This window comes from Botryllus schlosseri, chromosome 13 (genome assembly GCF_051294905.1).
Source record: "Botryllus schlosseri isolate E-star chromosome 13, Bs_hap1, whole genome shotgun sequence".
NCBI classification, from domain to species: domain Eukaryota; kingdom Metazoa; phylum Chordata; class Ascidiacea; order Stolidobranchia; family Styelidae; genus Botryllus; species Botryllus schlosseri.
In genome coordinates this window covers 18,017,138-18,040,454 of record NC_137248.1, presented here as the reverse complement: position 1 = coordinate 18,040,454, position 23,317 = coordinate 18,017,138, and the positions used below count along the sequence as shown (strand labels likewise).

The window sequence follows — 23,317 nt, the reverse complement described above, 5'->3', positions numbered from 1 at the left end:
ATAGACACTTACGTGACCTTTGACACGAACCAATCAGGTTGCAGCAGGATGTAAACAAAGAACAAGCCCGGGCAAGCTTACTATGAGCTCTTATGGAAAAAGGTTGAAAAATGAAGGTTTTAAGCAAGATTACGTTGAATTGGGGATGACTGGCCTTAATGAATAGTAATAGCGTAGAGCTAGTATGTGGTTGCAGCTTTTAATCTAGGATGAACATGAATGGTGGCAAGTACGCACCAGCGTGCTGTGTCCAAATGCACGGGTTTTTGACAACTTTTATGATTAAGCGACGATTGTTGTATACTATACTATAGGATTGTGGTAATGCATATTTTGACGATTTCATAGGCTCCAGGTCTCGAGCAAAATTTTCAAGCATATCTCATGTTCAGAAATATATATACTATAAAATATAGCTGCTGCCACACATCACAATTTTTGTGTATTGATTATGAAACTTGAAAGCTATGGAGATTCTATCGAATTTATGGATTTGAGTGGAACAGCATCTTCTTCTAACACCGCGGAGAAAGCTACGAAATATTTCATGGAGCGCTATGCACACGATTTAGGGATAAAGATTGAGGAGACAATCCACTCTTTTTAGAAGCAATATTCTAGTGAACAGCCAATGTTATGGCAACTTGCGGAAAAGTGAGATAACACACTCAATGGAAATACACGTTCTCGGAAAATCCATTATTGATTCGTCTTGCACTTGTAAGACAGGGTAAGTAAGGAAAAAGACATTTTTTCAGAGACTCCTTCAATAGATATTTTAACCATGATTTATTTTCATATTAGGTTCTGATATATTCTCTCATGCATATGCATTGATTAAGACAATCCAGCACCTGAAGCTAAAAGGACTACATTGTGATTTGCATCAGCATCAGTGAGCTCCATCGTGATTGACAAGCAATCTCTCCACCGTACTCGCAACCGATCAACTCCTGCCTCAAGGTAGATTTTGGTGTATCTGGTGTCTTCAGTTTTATAACATTCCATCAAACACAAATAATCCTAGAACATTTTCATCTGGAGAATTGTTCATTCAACAAATTGGGCATCTAAATTAGCTTCAATAATGCACACCACTGGAATATCTAGACATGCACTGTTGGTACAGACTGACCATGGCACCGCGCAATTACGATCCATAGCATGCTATTAGGCATTACGATATTGACAATGGAACTGAATTTGCACAATTGCCGAATATGTTGCGTCATTCATTTTTAATTTTCAATCTTGAATTAGAGTATGCAATTAGTCCATATATATATATAGTTGTGATACACAATGCTGCATAGTATGACACCAGACAAAATTTTATACTCCTTGATTCTTCCGATCAGCTGTTCAATATGAATACGTTCTCTCGCCATCTTTCTTGTTGTGGAACAGTCTGGCTCAGGCATTTGAAGGTGTGTAAATCACGTGCAGGAATATTTAAATCTAGATTCAATTTCTTGATTTCAGACTCAATGGTGAATCCCTTTTCTGCCATGATAGCATTGCCTGGCTCACCATAGCTAAACTCCATCATTTTCTTACATTTCTTGTCGAATCCACATATTTAACTAATATTTCGATCTTAAATGCTCCCTGTAAATAGTTCCTGCACAAAAGTAATATGAATACGTTCTCTCGCCATCTTTCTTGTTGTGGAACAGTCTGGCTCAGGCATTTGAAGGTGTGTAAATCACGTGCAGGAATATTTAAATCTAGATTCAATTTCTTGATTTCAGACTCAATGGTGAATCCCTTTTCTGCCATGATAGCATTGCCTGGCTCACCATAGCTAAACTCCATCATTTTCTTACATTTCTTGTCGAATCCACATATTTAACTAATATTTCGATCTTAAATGCTCCCTGTAAATAGTTCCTGCACAAAAGTAAGTGTACCACAATCCATCAATCCTTTCAAAGTTGTATGTGATTTATTGACAGTCAATAATCATTCTAGATTTGAGAAATCATGAATGAATGCAAATGGTGCATTTTTAAGAACCACATATCTACATGGCCAAATCGCGATTTAATGAAGCAGTTACATATGGCTGACCCAATGGTTAAATACTATGCTTACAGCAATACTATAAATTTGACGTCAGTAGGATAAGTCGGGCAATTCAGAAAGAATTTAATGTAGTCTAGCATAAAATTTCAGCTTCTCCGCATCTTTTGACATTATGATGCTCCTCTGAGAACTGAACTTCACTAGCAATAATTGTCCGCCAATTTGTAATTTTCCTGGACGAGTTTACTGTTTTGTGCTTCTATACTTCTTCCAGAAATTTGATTTTCTTGCGTTATATCCATCGACTTCCTCTTTCTGCAGCTTCATAAAAGATATCCATCAAGCCTGCACAAAATATATAATATGTTTATTTTACAGAGCAATACTGCTGTGCAGGCACCTATCAAGGCGTACTCGTCCGACTCGTACAACATATCACCGCTACCAATTTCAACTATTCGTCTCATTATTGAATATATTGTTTTCAACAATTTCAATACATTACACACCATCAAGCAACAAAACTGGAGTGGAATAAAACGAGACACACACCAAGTCGATTGTGGCATCAAGTGTGACTGCATTTCAGATTGGACTCATTTTGAAACACAGAATTGTTTCTCATCTAGATCAGTGGTTCCCAACCTTTTTGACCTATCGCCCCCTTTTCAAGGTCAATACCGATCATCGCCCCCCAAATTTTGTGTACCGAAAATTGGGCATACAAACCTGTAATCACCGGCGGGTTGACTAAAAAAAAGGGTCAAATTTTCGGCTCGATGTCTAATTTGACACACTTTTGTAACTAAATTTCCGTGGGTTGACTAAAAAAAAATGAAAAATAAAAAAATGTCAGCCGTTTTGACGCGTCATCGCCCCCCGAATCGCCCCCTTCGCTATTTTTGCCCCCTTTGTCCATTTTCGCCCCCTTCGTTATTTTCGCCCCCCTAGACCGCCAAATCGCCCATGTTGGGAACCACTGATCTAGATTCTAGATTATGTCACGATTCAATATTTTTGGTACAATAATAGATATGTCATTTTCTTAATAAAATGAGAATTCAGATGACTACAAGGAAGTCCACATGCCTTTATCCAGATTTTACATTCTTCCATGCATGTCATTGGCTCTGGGAAAGGTAAAAGCGCACACCAGGAACGGTCTGGGTAGCCATCTCCTGATAGATACAATACACGAGCTAGAACAAAAAATGACGATTTCAGCCGGGAACAGATCATGTTGCCTAGGCTTACCATAATACAAAACCGGAGTAGAATTCTCAAAAACCGGTGAATTTTTCCCACTTTGCGGTCGGTTGACTAATAAAAAAAAAAAAAAAAAAGGTCATCACTTCCGCTCAGAGCTCAAAAACACGTTTTTCACTCCACATTGCTTGGTGGATGACTAAATAAAAAAAAAAAAAAAAAAAGGTCATCACTTCGCTCAGAGCTGAAATCACCGCTTTTCCTCCGAAATACCCGCCGGACCTTCACTTCTGCGCTAATTTGCGGCATATCACTCGCAATTTCCTCTATATCTGACCTAAATTTTCAAAAAAGAGGACAAAATCTCAAAAAAGAGGACAAATCCTCTTAAAAGAGGACGTATGGTAAGCCTAATGTTGCCTAACATATATCATATTAATATGATCATTGAATATGCAGACAAGTGTCCAGTGTAACAGTAATTTGCTAGATAATGATACAGACTGTAGACTACTATATACTAGGCTTACCATACGTCCTCTTTTAAGAGGATTTGTCCTCTTTTTTGACTTTTTTGAAAGTGTCCTCGGAGGACGCCCTTTTGTCCACTTTTTTGAGATTTTGTCCTCTTTTTTTGAAAATTTAGGTCAGATATAGAGGAAATTGCGAGTGATATGCCGCAAATTAGCGCAGAAGTGAAGTTCCGGCGGGTATTTCGGAGGGTAAAGCGGTGATTTCAGGTCTGAGCGAAATGAAGACCTTTTTTTTTTAGTCATCCACCTAGCAATGTGGAGTGAAAAACGTGTTTTTGAGCTCTGAGCGGAATTGATGACCTTTTTTTTTTTTTTTTTAGTCAACCGATCATGAAGTGGGAAAAATTTACCGGTTTTTGAGAATTCTTCTCCAGTTTTGCATGTCTGAAATTTCTGAAAAAGTGTCCTCTTTTTTCATTTCCGAAATATGGTAAGCCTACTATCTACAAATGTCGATTCCATAAATAGAACGCATATAACGCCACATAATGGATACCACACATATCCTGACTCAATATTCCTCTAATACATTCTATTCGCTACGACAATCCTATAGTATACGACTAAGGATAATACAGCAATAGTTGCTTCATCCGAAAAGTTGTCAGAAATTCATTCATTTGGACATACCATGCTGATGCGTGCTTGCCATCATTCATGCTTATTATAGGTTATAACACTGCATATACATACTAGCTCTACGTTATTACCATTCACCAAACCCAGCTATTCCCAATTCAATGTAATTTTGCTAAAAACCTATATTTTTCAACCCTTTTCCATAAGAGCTCATAGTAAGCTTGCCCGGGCTTGTTCTTTGTTTACATCCTACTGCAACCTGATTGGTTCGTGTCAAAGGTCACGTAAGTGTCTATTCTCCTGACGGAACCTTGAATCACGTGATCCCTGACCCGAACTTTTTCGTTCGTTTTCAACCAATCCTGACTCTATGTGTACTTGTCATTATTACGGCACAAAGACAAAATTCTTCATACCTTTTGACGTTCGCTGCTGCGTCGAAAAGCTTCGAGCCGAAATAATTTTAACGATATGAATAAAATAACAATATTTTTTGCTGCTGCATTGAAACTTTTTCGATCTCAACCAATTCTGTCGGATACTTGAACCCGTGGAATGTGTGCAGTGCACTGCGCAATGCAGTTGAAAAACAGTAATCCATTCAAACATGGCGTCCGAGAAACGCTGTTCACATATCTTTCAAGAATTGCGAATGTTCGCCACATGAGCAGTAACAACTAAAAGTCCGAAACGTCGAACGGGGATTTAATATATTCCGGTTATGTCGCACGACGATAAATAATCCTGAGTCAAGTGATGACTTTCATTTGATCTATAACCCTTGAAATGCTTTGGTAAGCTGAAATCTATACATCACTAGCCAAATCGAATTTCACAGCCCTCATGTATTTTTGAGATAATGCATGTACGGCGCGATACAAATAATATATACAGTTTATATCTTATTGATATATACAGAAATATATAATCTGGGAAATATCAGCGAGATATATTTATGATATGTTTCAGCACAAGATATAATTTGGACAAAATTAGGACAAGAAAAAGATATCTCAACATGTCAGAAATATATCTCGTGTTTGCTGGGTGTAGCTTTCAAATGAGATCAACTTAACATAATTTGAGCGCTCGGGTCGGGATTAGCAATTACGTTGCCGTTTCGTGCTATGAACTATGAAGCGACAACAAATCTGCCGATTCTCGCATCACGTGACCGTGAATCACGCGTTGCGCATCTATCCGTAGGTTAGTTAAGTTATCTATACTACAATGAACCCTCGAGGCCCCTATATCGATGGATTTTGACCACCCATTAATAAATGACATAAATTCGGGGTCTTATCCCATACTGGCTTACTGCAGAGGTGGTCAAAGTAGTCACCGTCGCTACTCAAGTAGAAGTAGAAGTATCGCCGGAATTTCTACTCAAGTAGGAGAAGGAGTGGTGGTTCACAAGTAAGTAAGTAAGTAGGTATTCTACGCTTATTTTTGCCTGAGAAACTGAAAACTGTCAAGTAGAAGTAGAAGTAGTCTAAAATCATAACTACTAAAAAGTAGTGTTAGTAGGCAAGATCTGCTTCAAGTACTTCAAAAATTAAAAATACTTCGTTACTGACCACCTCTGCTTGTCTGCCACTGCATTTACATCTATGGAGTATGGAGTTTATGCATATTTCCCGCGAATGAAAATAGCGCTCTGGGAACAAGTTGCCTATTCGTATTGGGTATGAATATGGTGTTTACGGTACTCATCAACAATGAATTTTGCCATTACATTAATTTCTACTTGGTTAACAATACATGTTCATTGTTCAATCGCTGTTAGAATGGTATAGTATGGAGGGGTCTCCGAGTAGGTCTCCGAGTTTGAATCTGGGTTATACCAAACGTTCTAACAGGCGGGTCTGATTGTACTTTTTGCCATCTTTCGTCTCACGGTCATTAGTAGGCTAGTTTCACATTACGATGACAGTGTAGGCTATTAAGCTTTGCACTACCGGAAGACTTTGGAGCTGGTGATTGCCTACTTACTGTCCGTTTTATTAACTATCGCGATTTGGATAACTTTTAATTGGACAATTATAACAAAAAACATTTCATTGCAGTCTGCGTGACCTCTTGTGTGGAAAATACAGAGAATAGCCTACGTTTGCGTTCAATTATTAAGTGAGCTACTAGCACTTCGTATGCTCACTCTGTTCGTATAAAAGTAAATTACTCATCAGGCACGTTCACCACGCAAAATGCAAACAACTGCCTGGTATTGAGATCTCCACATCTTGGCATCCATGGAATAGATCTATCCAATCCTTAACAATCCACTACTGAGAGAGAAACAGAAGGAAAGGAAGTAGGCTATTCGTTTGCCACGCGATGCGATACCACCGTATGGTCACCAAGTTCGCACCCCCGTTTCTCTCCTCTAGCAGGATAACTGTGGATACCAGTTCTCGAGTCTTTGGTCTGACCCGCCCGAGGATCGCAGTCACGACCTACCGATCAAGAAGCCGGACGCATTACACTATCTCGACTGCAGAATTCCGGCATAAGTGTTGGGGTTTATCTCGGCTCCTGCTCGCCATATCATCCGTGTATAACCGGTGTCTTGTAAAAAAAGCCTGTAAGTGGGCCGTGCTACAAGTCGGCAGTTACAGAATAAAAATGAAGAGAATTGGTCTGGTGTAAATGACCAATATAGGGCTGTTCAAAAATAACTTTTTTTCCAAATTTCGCTCGCTTAGTGATAACATTGTCAGGTTGCCTAAAGAAAACGCTACATGCCAAATTTGGGTCAATTCCGACCAGTAAAGGCCGTGCAATCTTAAATTGAAATTTCGACCATTTTTGAATTTATAGTATTTATGGTAGCAAATTTCGACACTTCGATATGACCAAATATATCGTGTTCAAGGCATAGGCCGGCCTGCCTAGGCAAAGTGATGCTTTTTTCACGGGTTTACATCTTGATACTGGGCTGTGATAGAGTTGAGATAATGAAATTGCTAATTAATGAAGAATTAATTTTACACTGATTAGCCTGAAATGAGTCATAACGAAATTTAAATATGCTCGTCTAAACGATGGTGATCTATATTAGCAAATGAAATACTTTTACGGCTCAAATCGGTCACCATTTCAGAAAATGAAGTGACGCACAGGTAAAATGCAGCAAAACATATTTCCCAGGTTAATATCGATACCCGAAAGTATCTTTTGTCGTGCCAATGTAGATTTGACGAATTATGTTAGAAGTACTGCTACACGTACTTGAGTAGATTTTTTCGTCGCTACTCGTAATCCTACTTGAGTAGCTTTCTTGACTAATTTGCCCACCTCTGGTTATAATATTTGCTTTTCACGAATCCTATATACATCCACAAGTTTAATTACGAGTGCTAAGGCAGTATTTCCTAATTTTAGCGGATCAGCATCATCATAGGCCATAAATATGTATACCGTAGTGAACTTTTACGCCAACCAACAATTGGGTGTTTGAGGCATGTCATATTACCAGTTGGTTGATAATAATGATGACATATCTTCCTCATATCAATAAGTCTTTTGAACCTCTCCATATCATCCTGGAGATTTGGTGGTGAAAAGAGACCCGATGAAAGTAAGCACCCGCAAGGAATAAGAAGAGCTAGAACGAGCCTCGGCATAAAGACCAACATTGAAATTAACTATAATATTGGACTTTAGGCCGAGGTGGATGCTAGTTTAAGAAACCGCAACTGCGCGTCGTTCGGCATCCTCCTATATGTTCATTACATCGCATGGTGTCTTAACGCATTGTACATTGTGTGCGTCTTGATCGGATGAAAATATAATCTCCTGATTATTGATTATTGTCTTTGCATACAATTGCCTTCACTTAGCTTAGTAATGTGGCAATGCGCTTTATTGCACTACTGCAAAAATAGTTTTTTGCTGATAGTGAAAGATCCCATAGATGATTAATACGCTCTATAAAGTTGGTATGTTATAATTTGGCTTCCCTGGGTTTTCGAGCAAATAAGAATCATATCTGAAGTGCCACATATGTCATTAATTGGCGTGTATACCATTTCCGATTGCAATCAGCAGCGTTTGTCTGGGCCGCTGATTGATGCTAATGCCTGTGGAACAGCGAACTTGGAATCAGTAAAAAGTTAGAATTAATTGGTTCTATTAGCTATTCATCAGTTATATACCGCAGACGATCGTGATCCAATGAAATGATAAAGGATAAGCAAACATTGCACAGTGAGTTCAACATGGCGTATCTACGGGTTCGTTGTCTCAAATACCGAAACACGAGACCAGCATCGCTATCAACCTAATGATGACCCGAGATTCCTTGAACATCGAATTGCGAGATACTCGAGTTCCCTTATTATAAATGTATGGAGAATGATGTGGGTTCTTTGAAAGTCGACATAATGTCTCGCAAGTAGTAGTTCGCTAATCAGGGGAATACAGACATTTTACCGCAGAACATCGGAAAAACATGTCATAATGCGTTGGAGACAACATCCACAAGCTCATTTCCTCTGATTACGTGAAATTCACTCTGAATGTGCGACAGAAGATATCGCCTAAAGTCTCGGAAATATATTTTCTGCTTGGTAATTCATTTTCTGTTTATAGTCCCGGATTTCAGTGCTGAAAGTATCCATATGCGATGTATATTACTATCGTATTCATGGGGCTCTTTCAATGTAGTGGCCTTTATCCAAAAGTGAACCCGTGAAAAAAGCATAATTCTCACTTCAGAGTTCAGACATGCCTGGAACGAGATGTTTGGCCATACCGGAGTGTCAAAATTTGCCACCGTAAATACTATGTATTCAAAGACGGTCGAAATTTTAACTCAAGATTGCCCGGCCTTTACTGGTCGGAATTGACTGAAATTTGGTGTGTAGCGTTTTTTCTAGGCAACCTGATAATTTTATCCCTAAGCGAGTGAAATTTACAAACAAAAAGTTATTTTTGAACAACCCTAATGACCATAGTTGTCGACAAACACCATAAATGCCACAATAACAACAACACACTATCTCGCTCTTGATCGCACCTATCATTCCTTGCAGACAATGGTGACCAAGACGGGCGTTTAATCAGGAATCATATGAGCGGGGTGTGATTTTTAACCTCCACGGAACCTCGAGACTGATGTAGAGATTAAAGAGAACCCAGGCTGAGAACTACTGGTCTTAATGTGTCAGAGCGCATGAAATTTCACGTATCGCAATTATCTACAGCTATACTTTGCGCAGACTGGATTATAATGTGGAAATGGCTAGGAGTACATCGATTAATTCCGTGCAAAGACTTTGTTTTGAAGATACGCGTAAAACGACTTTGGAATAGTAGCTTATCCTGGAATAAAAGTTTCAAGCATTTATCATAATAAAGTTTATTACTGAATCATAATTTCGACATACGTTGATAGAAATCATAATAAAAACGATCGTTGAGATACGTGTTAAAAATTATTCAGTAATATTTTCTACCGTTCTTTTAAATGCTGAAAACTCATAACGTTGAACCAGTACTGTCCTGCCGGCAAATATTTAACATTTTGCTGCATGGGATGCCTCCAAGGTCTAAACACTTGAAAACCACTGTGATAGGATATTCGGAGCCTTGAATTCGCGAAATCTGACAAAACTTCTGTCCCATCCGGTGCGGCCGGTGAGGTCCGCTTTCACAGAAAGGTTATACAATACATGTATGCCTCCCGATCTAAGCCCGTAGAAACTAGAAAAAGAGATGTCCATAATGGAAATGCTTAATATTTAGTTGTTGATACGTTCACGCTTCCGCTATAGTGACTCGCAAACGGAGTAACACCCGCTATAGGTCAGTGACGCTATTTTATGACACGAGTTATACGCCCTCAGAGCGATATTTAAAAACCTGATATCACACGATTTCTCTCCAGGACTTTGTCAACCGGCGGTGACTGGCACCTTGACCTATTTTTACTTCCCAGTTTAGACATCTCACCATGCAATTGTGATGCTTAGATTCCTAGCATTTTAAATTATTATTCACACTACCGGCGAGCTTGAAAAAAAAAACGAAATTATTACTTGGATGGCGATCTTATGCAAGATTACCGTTTGTGAAATCCAGAGAAGGCCATAGTTATTGTTGCTTCTCAAGTAGCAGCGAAAGTGACACCGTAACCAACTTTTATGATTTGATAAAAGTGTCCTCCTCTCCCGATTTCAAAACATGGTAACCGGGCACGTAGCAGCATGTGCTGCCGCCTATTGCTTTCGTTGAAAATGCCCCCCCCCCAAGTAGACCGTAGCAAATCTCGACATAGTTTCATGTTCAATCAATCTTTTCAATCATACGCAACGCAGCTCTATGAAATATTTTTGACGCACGCGATTTCAAACTACGATGCATAGCCTAATTGTTCTTTGCGGGCGGCATTTGTACTGCATTTGAATTACAGTTCACTCAGATTGCAAGGATGGGACTATTCGGTGCCGACCATATCGACGACCGGATATATCGATGTATAAAGGTTTTGGCCAAACAGTGACAGTCATTTGTATAGCCAAGGTTGTTTTCGCCCCCAATCTTTTTGGCACCTCACTATGCTCTGTACGTTGGCCAAAATTTCATGTCTTCATGGGTCCCGGCGCGGAAGGGGTTGGCTGCCAATAATCTGTGTCTCATAGTCTCGCACCCGCTCGTTGTACACCCCCACATTAAAGCATCCCAACGGTCTTTGACAGCGTTTTCTAGATAAACCAATGTTGGGTAAATCATATCATGAATTTAAACCAAGTGGTGTAATGCAAAATTCGACACATTTCATGATCAAGCAATGTAGTAGTAACGACTTTTGTGCGTGTCTCGGATTATTGGATACAGTACAGCCAGGGATATCTAGAACTAGTTTCTAGATAGCCCTGAGTATAGCCTACACAGGGACCTCGGACATGAAGGCCTACTGCATACAAATCAGCAGTAGGAAATCGTGCGAAGGCTTTTTTCGGTGCGGGAAATTTAACAAATATTACATACCTATTAAAAGATGGCTCTGGTTCCGTCGCGTCCAAAACGAGAGCCGCTGAGGAAAATAATGCCCCAAAATGAAAGGCCAATTTGAAGTTGTGTAAGAAAATAATAATTAACAATGGGCCCACCCGAAGCTAACTCGCGAAAACCTCACGAACAGACATCAGCTTCATCACCTGTTGGGTTGCATTTAAAACAAAAATCAATTTAGAACAAACATATTTAAAACAACGCCCTTGTTTAAAACATGTTTTTTATTTTTATTTTTTTTAATCCAGGACGTCACGAAGATTCAATTGCGACTTCACAGTAGATTGAAATTGACAATTTAGAATATAGGGTAAATAAAGCTCCTTTGACGCTGTTAAACCGATTATTTTGAGGGTTCTTAACGTCCCATATCGTATACGTCGGCTATATATGGAAGTAATCGTGCGTAACAGGCTCATACAACATTTATTAGGAAAGTATTTACTAGGGATGGTGTGAACGTGAGGTTCACGTTCACGTTATGTGTGTGAACCTAAGAAATTTAGAGATTCACGTTTACAAACGAACCTTGGTAGGTTCTGCACTAAGAATATTTATCATATATTACAATTTTCACTTATATATAACATCTTTGGTTTAATTTTTTTGCAGGTCAACTGCGGGCCACTTTATGTATGGCGCTGACAGTATTAAAAAAATCAACACCAAACGAGCAAGCACCTGACAACCTCAAATATTTTACTTGGTTTGTTACAAAACTTTGCTCGAAACATCCAGCTTTCCGTTTGTGAATATTTAGTGACTCTCTGCCGTGAGCTTGACCCTCAATCACGCAACATCAAGAGCGAAATACGCTACATGCAGGTGGTCAGAAAATGATGCTTATTAAACCAATCAATGAAATTGATATCGCCGTCTGATGTGTAGTATTATATTATTGTATAATAAAAACCAAATCCGTGCGATTGGGGTGTTGACTTGGCTACTGCTATATAACTTGTTAATGGGGTAATTCGCAATATCGGTAGCAAATATAGAAACCCGTTTTACACTCTGCTCAATATCAACGTAGCAATACCTAGACGCTCATGGACCTGGAAACTCCCCCCTCCAAAAAGATCAGCCTCGAAATTTGGATGGTAATAGAGTTTGGCCTTGTGACGAAAAAGTTTTGTCTGGCAAAACGAGAGTGAAGCTAAGAAGAAAGAGCTAGATAGCACTGTTGCGTCAAAATAGCAAGCTCGATCACGATGCAACTTACAAGGCTGATTTGGGGGTTTTCAGGTCCATAAGCAAAATAGAAGATACATTTTCGTAATCAGTACAGCAGCAGCTTTCCATTGATACCAATTTTATCAAATTTAGGGCTCGAAAAGTCGGTCAAAATGGCCGTGACGCTGCATTTGGTCAAATGGAAGGTATGACGCAACCCAAATGCAGTGAGCCGTTGTCTCGCTGGCCCACACCGTATAGGACACAATGCTTTAATCTTCATTGCCATGGCAGATACCATTCGTACGTCTCAGTGGGTGACACTTTAAAATGAAACTTCGTCTGATCTGATACCTTGTTTATTGTTTCGCATTTTTCCAAATTCGTTTTACTTCTATTTTGTGAGATGAACTAAAATTTTGAGAAATGAGTCGACAATAGCATCCGCTCAACGGGCATTCTTGTAATAATCATTGGTAATAAATTTTCGTATTCACGACCCCAGAGAATAGGCAAACGACCCCATTGGGGTCGCTACCCCTAGTTTGGGGACCCCTGACCTCGCATTTGAATATGCGCTTGCCGATGGTATTTGTATTTGTCTGTGTTTTTCGACTTATTCCCACCAATTCACCTGTACGAAAACATCATATGCTAAACTACCAACGCTTTCAAGCCTGCACTGCACAGTTCATCCCAATGACCTTGATTGAACACATATTTTATTACTAAAATCGTCAGTCAGCATATAAAGGCGTTGTGCAGAAAAATACTACCAAAACTGATACAGTGCTAAGGTGATTATTACTTGCGTGCATTTCATGCAGCACAGTAACAATCATAAACTATAGTGCATTTCATGAAAGAATAGAACATCACTAACAATCTCAATGACCTCTTTCAAGCTGACATCCGGCCAAACAACGCAGTTTGATTTACTAGAACAGGCGCTAGCGCGGACACATGCCTGAAGGTACTAACGCATAATGTATACGCAAATGCTACATGGTCCAAGCGGCAGTCCATCATGTATAAGCTACGAATGCCTAAACATACGGAAATTAGTAACAGTAGCTATTTAATCGGCGCGATCAACCTGTTGGGAATTCGGATGCGGCAAGTGGATGTTCAACTTTCGTTTTTCACCAACGACGATACCCTTAAAAGAGAGAAGTATTGATATGCAATCAAAGAATGCAGTGCGTGGAATTCTAGACTAAATAGCAGTATATCTAAGGGCGGAGGTGGACTGCTAACTGCTAACTGTACTCACATTATACTCAATGTCTAATGGCGTAGCGTGTTATTAAATTTCATTTCGATGTATTAATTTAATCACTTCAAAATGAAAATGTTTGTGGACTACCTGTTACCAACTCAAAGGGCCAATATTGCAAGAGGGTATATTTTCCGACTTGGTAGGCACCATCCGCAAAAACAACACTATCGAAAGGAAAAGGTGCTACGACACTGCTGAGTTCCTCATTAGAGTTTTCATATAGCCTGTTTCCGTCCAATATATGTCCTGGCGGGCTTTAATGCGACCTGCGGGTGTGTGACCCCTGCTTTAAAGAGTAGCACGGGACCACGTGCTCCAGGATCGCTAGCCAATCATTTGGGAATAATTCAAAAATGACGACCAAAATATCCTGAACGCCGAATGTGCAATAAAGAGACGATGTAACGAGACCACAAAGAGAATGTGGAGTGAAGTTCCGAAAGCTGAAATTATGTTGGACAAATTATACGAGACCTTCCATGCTGCACCCATTATTGTTTTACCACCCCTTTCATATATATGTGGCCACGGAAAAGAAGACTTGACTTGCGTTGTTTAGGGAAGCGATCTTATGTTTTAGAGAAATTCCTTTGTACACTTTGTTTTGGAATTTTCTGCTCGAATAAATATTTTCATTTCCGGTGAGCTTTCAGATATTTTGACAAGTGTCCTCTTTTTCGCATCTCAAAATATGATAACCCTAATATATAGGCACTTGCTATAGTAGCAATACTCACTTCCCAGCATGAGTGAACAGCGAGTCCGGGTACTCCAATACCACGGCGTTCGCGCGCGTTTCACAGTCCGTGCGGGGATAGCCGCAAGCCACCAGCGCTTTCAAGTCAAAATAGAGCCAGTCGAGCGGCTTGTAATTCCAAAACGTCCGCAGATAAGTCGACACCGTTAGAAGGTCTTTGTTGAAAAAGAGCTTGCCAATCGCGCCCAGTGGACAGTAAGAAGCGTATATGATATTTTCGCTCCACTTTTCGTTGGCGTGCTGGAAATCAATAAGCTTGTTTTGAGTAAAAGAGAATCACACGGATATTCAAACTACCCGCGAATGCTACTTATAGATACGCAGAAATCCACAGCCGTATCCACGTGCAGTAGGCGAGATTTACAAGCACCTATATCCATACAGTAGAACGGGGCATATGGACCGGAGCCGGATTGGATATCCAACAGCCTTTTCTGATTTTTTGTCAGAGCATGTTCGGGGCCCGATCAGAACGTTTTTTGATTAGGCCGGAGTCCGATCGGAGCCGGACCAGTACTTTTTATTAAAAATAGGACGGCCTTACCCTTTTCCACCCTCGAATCAAGAGTTAAAGTGAAAAATTATTTACTTCGGATAAGGGTTGCGCTTGATCTTTGAGTTTTTTATTTCCTGTTTGCAGTGTTTCAAGCAATATTCAATACCATCCTGTGATTAGGTAATATTATTAGAGTTTTTCGGACAGGATCACCCCCACTTTCAGAACACGGCTAAGGAATTGAGCAGGAGTCGGACCAGAGCTTTTAAAAACAGGATCGGAGCAGGACCAGAGAATTTGTCGATCCGCTCCGCACTACCATACAGTATAGTGGCGATTGCCAAGCACCCATTTTCGCCTTGATAAATATCACGACATCTACGTGCTCATCGCCTCTATATACGTCTCCGTGACGTTATATCTACTTGGAGAAATTGCCCAACACCCGCCCGTCTCGAACTTTCGTTCTGGTTTCGCCAATATGCCAGCAAGGAAGGTCGAAACTATACTTTAACAAACGAAATGTGTGAGAAGTAGGCTTACCCGTGTAAGGCTCTTAAAATTAGGGTCGGAAAAAGCGTGCTCTTCTATTTTACACTGATATATAGTCCACGTCGGACGACATTTCCAATTACAGCCTATTTCAGAGAGTTGTTTCGCGCACGCAACATGATTGAACAATTCGACACTGTATCGCCTAGGGATGGTGTGAACTGTGAACGTGAGGTTCACGTTCGCGTTCTGTGAGTGAACCTCTAAAGCAATGGTTCTCAACCTTTTTTTAGATACGCCCCCCTTTTTGATACTGCAAAATTTCGCGCTTCCCTTATCGTCATATCACAAAATCCAACTGGGATGCTAGCAACCATAACAGATTGTTCGGTGGTATGGACGGTTATGAATGTTGATAAGAGAATAAAAAAGATGAAATTAGGTCCATATAAAGAGAAACACGTGTGCATTTGAGGTAAATCGCACGAAGCGCGAAAACTTTTTTCAGGTGACCGCTTCTTTGCGCCTCCCTTCAGATATTTCACGCCCCCCAGGTTGAGAACCCCTGCTTTAAAGTTTGGAGGTTATGTACTGTGAACCAGTGATGAGCGGATAGTGCTTTTCGAGACTCCGAATCCCTCCGACAACTTTAGTGTCTCAGGAAAACTCCCTCCGACTCCGAAGAGCTCAATCTCAGACTCCGAGATACTCCGATGAATCTCGTCAAGTATTCGAAACATAATTAACTACAGACAATGCTCAACGAAAATGCCTTGCTATATCACTATAGTACAGAGGTCACCAACCTTTTTGCAACCAAGGGCTACTTTTGGGTACTGATTGAAGCGACGGGCTACCATTTACTCCCGCCGTTTACCCGTATCAGACGGAATTTCCGCTTTGATATTCATAGCATTGGGCAGGTATTGCATAGCGGTAAGACTTCTAAGAGATTCTTTTAATTCAAAACATCTCATTTCAACCAGCTAGCCACATAAGACTTTTGAAGAAATTACGAATTACTTTGCACCGTGTTTATATAAATTATTATATAACAACTGTAACCTTAGATTTTAAAATAAATCACGTCATACGTTAGACTGGACATCGTGTTATCTGTTTCTATACCAGTCAGTGCGAGGCCTGGCATTGAATGCTATCAACTAGTGCGCTGTACTCTGGTATGTAACTTACACTGCAACTCTGAGTGAGTGTTGCAGATGTGCAATGTGCAAGTGAGGCGTGTTCTGTGTTTGTTTTTTGATCAATGTCGTATCCGCAAAGGCTGATACACAACGATAAGTTGAACCAAATACGCTTGCAACCTTCATCGCTGCTGCGCAAGTGCGCAATGCGCATTCACCCCTGTACTTTTCCGTGTCATGAAGGCACCAATAGTTGTAGCCTTGTGGGCTTTGAGGTGGAGGTGATTTTGCAGTGGTACAATTTCAATGTCGGACTATTCAGCATCCAGACATGACAGATTTCATTATACCTGACAGCAGCATCGATTACAGAAAATTAGAAACATGGTACTATAAACTGCGTTGAGTGTAAGAGAGACAAGCTGTGTCAAAAGATGCAATACGTAATGGGCATACTGCATCTGCTAGTAGGCTACGTCACCGCTATCTGCTACCGGATAATAATGTTGTTTACTACTTTGGCATTGTCCGGGACGTCGGGCCACCATAACTGAGCCCCCACCATTTCAAGAAGACCGTGGATGGCATGCCGTCATATCGCATGTATGGGCACTGGGCAGTAGCCTACGCCGTATTCTACGTCTTCGATCTCTTGTTATTCTATTACATGTTGGTATATTACTAATTTTATTGGAGGATATTTTATATCATCATTTTAAGTGTTTATATATATATATGTATTGTCATTTCTAAGTCACATATGTTATAGTTTGATTTAAACAAGAATAGCTAAATCACTCAATTTACATATTTAAAAGCTCACTGGTGATAATCTGACGAATATTGGCAAATGCTGCTATTCGATCTATTTTAGAGCAGGCTTGGGTGCCACTCATCTGGTTCTCGCGGGCTACCTGGTAGTATATAGCAGTGGTCGGGAACCTTTTTGTCCGAAGAGCCATATAGGCCCTATTTTTTCCATCTCAACTACCAAAGAGCCATACGTGCCAATCAACTGTTACATCACAATTGAAAATTCATGACATCATGGTAGCATTAATTCGAGCTCACTGCATGGAATTCCTCGTGTGCGCCATATTTTCTCAGTAAAATCTGGTATTTGTTGTTCGGAAATAAAGGTCGAAACGAGAGGTATAGAACAGACGGGCCAAGCCTCACCCTTGATAACGCAATTCATATGTAGCTGAAAATTTTTTAGAAATGATATTAATCGAATGTGACTGTCACACTGATTACGAAAATCTAAATACTGAATCGACTTTTCAAAGTATTCGGCGGCAACATAACGTTGCGCTACACGCCTACATTTTATCGCTGGCACTACACAGAGCTATACTTGCCGATCAAGAACGTGGATAGCTATGACGTTTTTTGTAATTGTCACATTTACAACAGTTCATTTCGCGACGTAGGTCTGCAAGACAATGCGTATTTGAAAACTGCGTTTTGAAATGGGCGGCGCCGTGTCTTATATGCTCTTTGATTAATCAACGTATTGCGCGATTCAAGATTTCGAGTCGGGTACATAGAATTCGCGAGTGATATTGGCCGCTGGCGTGACAGTAACTTAAATTTGATGATTTTGAAAAGAGGGGGTCCGACCCCCTAAACCTGAAGACGTCATTGTCTTTACCTCTCAAAGACATGTTTGTACTGCCACGAGAATAACTATTTTGGCCGTGATTAAAATTTACCAACAACTCGTTGCAATATTGATCAATTCAATACAAAAATTAATATTTGGCAAAGAGCCATATCTTATACCCAAAAGAGTCATATATGGCTCGCGAGCCATAGGTTCCCGACCACTGATCTATAAGTTAAGATAGCTCGTGGCCAATCATACCATTTTAACCATATCATTAGAGTGGCAAGCATGGTGTGCTTGGTAATGTGTTTTACTAAATAAATGTGATAATATGGTTGGCCTTATAGTATTGTATACTCTCCAGTCCCCAATTGCAATGCAGATGGCTGATTTTCATGCACTTGGCAATCATTTTACGTGTTACCCGTCATATTACAACTTTACAAGGTGTCAGCTGTCTCAGTTTTGGTTCGTAATCATAATCAATAGTGTATTCTGGTCAGACCTATCCAAAGATATCGGAGACAAAAGTTACAATACTCCGAAGTTATCTAAAAAAATATCTGTAGTTAACTCCGACTGACACAAAATCGGCAAAACTCCGCTCTGAATCCACTCCGACTCCGCTCCGATGCTCATCACTGCTGTGAACCTTCTTCATGTATTACAATTTTCCACGTCATTATAACGTCTTTAGTTAAAATTATTTGTATTTCAACTTAGGACCATTCTCCGCGGGGCGCTGACAGCATGAAAAGAAATTCAGCAATAAACGAGCATGCACATTGACGATTTCGAAATATATTTGTTCGAAAGTTTGCTCGGATTATTCAGCTTTCCATTCGTGCATCTTCATAGACTTTGTTGTGAGCCTTGCGCGCAATCTCACAATAGCAAGAACGAAACACACTACAAGTTTGCGAAGTGTGCTTAGTCAACCAATCAATTAGTTACACCAACGAAATGCAGCGATGTCTAATCTATCAGGCCTACGAGATCGATCTTGATATAATAACCTTATTGTATCATAAGAACCAAATCCGTTTCAAGTTGCCAGATATCTTAATTTTTGGGTACTCTTCCCCCAAGAAAAAATACGCAAGATTTATAGAAATGGGCGTAGCGGCGTTGGCCATTACCACGCCATGACGCACCAAGACATATAAATTTTTAGGCAATGTAACATGCGACTCCAAGAAGTGTGCCAGAACGATCGGCAGCGAGAAAACCTGGGCCGAAAAGGACTGCCCTTATGCTGACCGAAAACTTCGTTATATATACAAAATATATATAGGTTTAATTGTCCATAGGCGCCAAAATGACTGGCGCCGAATGTTCCTGTCTTGGCCATCTACACCTCACAAGACAAATGCCATCTGCAGGGAAAAATTAAATGCCAGTGAAGAGATCCCAATTTTAAATCGCGTGATCTTTTAGTTTAGTACGTTTTGGCGATTCCATATTTTTTGATATAGCAGACAGGGGTCACGAAATAACATCATGGAACGAAGTCATACCAAAGTGTCCGCCGCCCGAAGATGTTTAATCATTATTTACGCGCCCTACAGTTTCCAAGATACATCACTCAGCTCTACGGGAGGAGAGGACAAGAAATTTATAGCAATATATATGCAACTCCCGATCTTATTGACCGATTTAATCATGAATTATCGCAAATTTTCGCGCCTCGCGCTGGTTCACTAAACAGCACAATTATAATTTCGTGGCGAAAGCGAACAACGTGATTTGGGGTCGGTTTATCACCCTATGGGAGTCCAAGACTCTTTTTTTTCTCGGGGGTGACGAAGTGCTGTTACGTTCCTGCCAACGGGTATACACCCGAAGGTGTTTAATTATTATTGAGGGGTCCTACCTTTTTAAAGACACGTCATTCAGCTTTACCGGCAAATCAGATTACGTGAGTAGAGAGAGGATAAAAAGTGATAGCAATATATATGCAATTCCCGATCATATTGACTGATTCAATCATGAATTGTTCACGCGAACCAGAACCTTTCAGCGGTCCGCAGTTCGCACCATCTAACTATCGCCTATACATATAGATGCGATTATAGCTTGAAAACGTGTATCTTCCTTGTTATCACAAACGGTGCAAACATGCTGTCGCGATAATACATCCGCTGGTGTTAGTATTACGTGGGGAAATGAGTATATGTTTTCACATTGGCATGTATGTGGCGTACACGCTCGCAGTAAAATATGATTAACATTGCCCTGATTAAAACATCGCGAACGATAGACACCAGATTCGGTGTAATTTGCCGATTTCAATCGTAGCGTAGGTCGGATATCAGTCAAACGACACTTTGTGGTTCATAAGTTTGCCTTCTCCTTCATTGCAATAGGACGGAAAAGCAGCCAAACACAGAAATTCCCATGTAGTTTTCTTGTATCAATGGGGTGATGTAATAATAGATTATGTTTCCGTGTAAAATACATCCCCAAGAAGGCGCAGAACAGAAACATAGCCCATAGGCCAGAACATCCCTGGGATATATTGTATGCGATTGCGCATGTTATTTGCCATCCTTAATTTGATGACGTTTTTAGTAGGGATATAGTGTGAACGTGAGGTTCACGTTCACGTTGTGTGTGTGAACCTCGGAAATTTAGAGGTTCACGTTCACAAATGAGCCTTAGTAGGTTCTGTACAGTACTGTGAAAATGAACCTTTATTATATATTACATTTTTCACGTCATTACAACATCTTTGATTGAAATTCATAAACAACAACTGCGGGCGCTGGCAGCATAAAAAATCAACACTAAACGAGCACACATCTTGACAATCTCAAAAATTGTTGACGAAATTGTTGGCAAAGCGACGGAAGATATCGATTTTATGGGATTATTATAGCATTTGATCGCTCCAGTTGATACATTTGGCGACGTTTAGAAAGTCAGTATGTACTTCAACATTGTTGCATTATGTGGCCCGAGTCGTCGCAAGGTATCGTGTATGACCCTGTACGTTAATACATCACTTCACTGAAATGTAGAGTTGGAATTAGCAATATGACGTAACGTGACATCATGAGGTTCACGTTCGCATTTACACAGAACCTTTCAAAAAGATTCGCGATCATACGAACCGGAACCTTTCGTTCACGCCATCCCTCGTTTTTAAAGGAAACAGTTCGCAATTTAACTGTCCATTATTTGGATTCCGTTTTTCTAATCATTCTAATTGCCCGCTTTTAGTCGATTCGATTTTTTGATTACTGTTTAATTGTCTTATCGTTTGTCTATATTTTTCCTCGTTGTTCTTGTTTCGCTCTCCATCCCACCTAGCAACGGACGAGAAAGTAGTCTTGCGAATTTTGTTTGCGTTAGCATCTTAGTATTCTCAAAGCAACTCGTAAGCTCACATTATTCATTATTCGATTTGGGTTGCCTGATTGTGATTGAATTGAATACAAGACTGATAGCCTACGCAAGGTTTGCCTAGTCTAAAAGCAGATTTAGTTAAGCGGACAGGATCCGACGCCTGGACAATCGGCACTCATTGAGATTGTCGCGTCGAAACATATATATCCAATGTCCATTTAAACTCGTTTTCACTCGGGTACACCAAAAGGTGACCGATTTGAACATGGTAATTTGTAGGGATGACGTAATTCTCTGAAAGGTTCAGGTTAGTGTGAACGCGAACCTTTTTGAAAGGTTTTGTGTGAACGCGAACGTGAACCTCATGACGTCACGTGACGTCATATTGCTAATTCCAACCCTACATTTCAGTGAAGTGTAGGCCCCGAATCAACTCGGCATTGGTGATGATATTTTTCCTATTCGTTAGCAAACGTGTGCGAAATGCCAGCATCGGACTGATCTGGTTGAAATCAAAACATGAGGTTGAGACAGCGTGATCGCATTACAAGGGCCTATATTTGACGCGTATGCGTATGACGTATGCGTATGACGTATGCCGAAAATATGTACATCTTTTCCTTTGAGCTTACAATCTTTACCTATAGGGAAAATAATATCCGTTAACCGCAGTCAGAATTCAGCAGTGGGCTATATTTTGCCACCGTTCCACGCGCACAGTGTGGGCCTATGCCAGAGTTTGGCAGCCCCTGACAGGCGAGATGATATTTCATAGGACACCAAATAATTTGGCGCGCTTTGAAATGGCATCCGCTAGGTAAACCAAGAGTCCAAAACAAATCATAACTTATTATCACAGGCCAGGGGAAATCAAGACGTTTCTCGAACCCGTAACTCACGGTTCTGATAGCGAGCCGAGCAGATACGCAACACAAAGCTAATACGCTATAAAAACACGGCCGAAATTGGTTGTTTGAAGTTGAGGTTACATGTAAACCGATATGTTTATTTTGTCGATTTTATTGAAAGTTGATGCAAGGTCAAATGTGAAACAATGGTTTCCAGCTTTTCCATAGGCGACTGGCAGGGTACCCTGTTCAATTGCTTCAAAAATATTACAAATATAATGAAAATCCTGCACATGATGTGTGTTTCTGTACAGTAAGAGAAGTTTCATGGCTGACTAATGACTATGGAACCCTTTGTCCCCTCAAAGGTAGACTACTTGAAGGTATGGGTGTCTGGCATGAGCAGCATAGTTATGCTAGGTTTTGCCATCGCTGCAAGCTTTGCGAGGTAGTTGAGTGCGTGATGGATTGCCCAAATCTGTTGACTTATACTTTTGCGACGACTATGACATAAACTGAGCATTTGCGAACAACGAATAGTGCGTTGTATCGAGTATTATTGGCAGTAGAAACGCCGCTTTTGTAAGCTGCAGTGCCGATTATTACTATAGCTTTGCTCGACGTAGCGACGTAAAGAACGAATTAATTATTCACACGTAGTCGGTCGATATATTCGATGTAGTGGCACGGTTGAGAAAGAGATTGCGTCATGACCGTATGTTTGGTAGATATGGTCATCAACAGATGACGACGACCATTAGCTCACGGAAGGATGAGGATAATCCCCACTCTGATCAAATATCATCAGAATTA

General features: G+C 40.3%; 1 protein-coding gene and 2 long non-coding RNA genes across 3 annotated transcripts in view; 2 read left to right on the top strand and 1 right to left on the bottom strand.

Annotated features, from left to right (window-relative positions):
• Position 1: 1 nt before the first annotated feature.
• Positions 2–3,119, top strand: LOC145453471 (uncharacterized). Its single transcript, XR_013919785.1, has 3 exons — positions 2–730; positions 805–963; positions 2,404–3,119. It is a non-coding gene; the product is annotated as an uncharacterized LOC145453471 (long non-coding RNA).
• An 8,404-nt stretch (positions 3,120–11,523) lies between these two features.
• On the top strand, positions 11,524–13,408 carry LOC145453476 (uncharacterized). The gene is made up of 2 exons (XR_013919791.1): positions 11,524–11,823; positions 13,296–13,408. It is a non-coding gene; the product is annotated as an uncharacterized LOC145453476 (long non-coding RNA).
• Positions 13,236–23,317, bottom strand: part of LOC145453465 (alpha-1,3-mannosyl-glycoprotein 4-beta-N-acetylglucosaminyltransferase A-like) — a 31,883-nt gene continuing 21,801 nt past the window's right edge. The window contains exons 3-4 of the mRNA XM_080331450.1: positions 14,547–14,806; positions 13,236–13,689 (exon numbers count right to left, since the gene is read on the bottom strand). Of these exons, the coding sequence (XP_080187576.1) occupies positions 13,659–13,689; positions 14,547–14,806 (291 nt within the window). The 3' untranslated portion in view covers positions 13,236–13,658. The remainder of the gene's footprint in view (positions 13,690–14,546; positions 14,807–23,317) is intronic.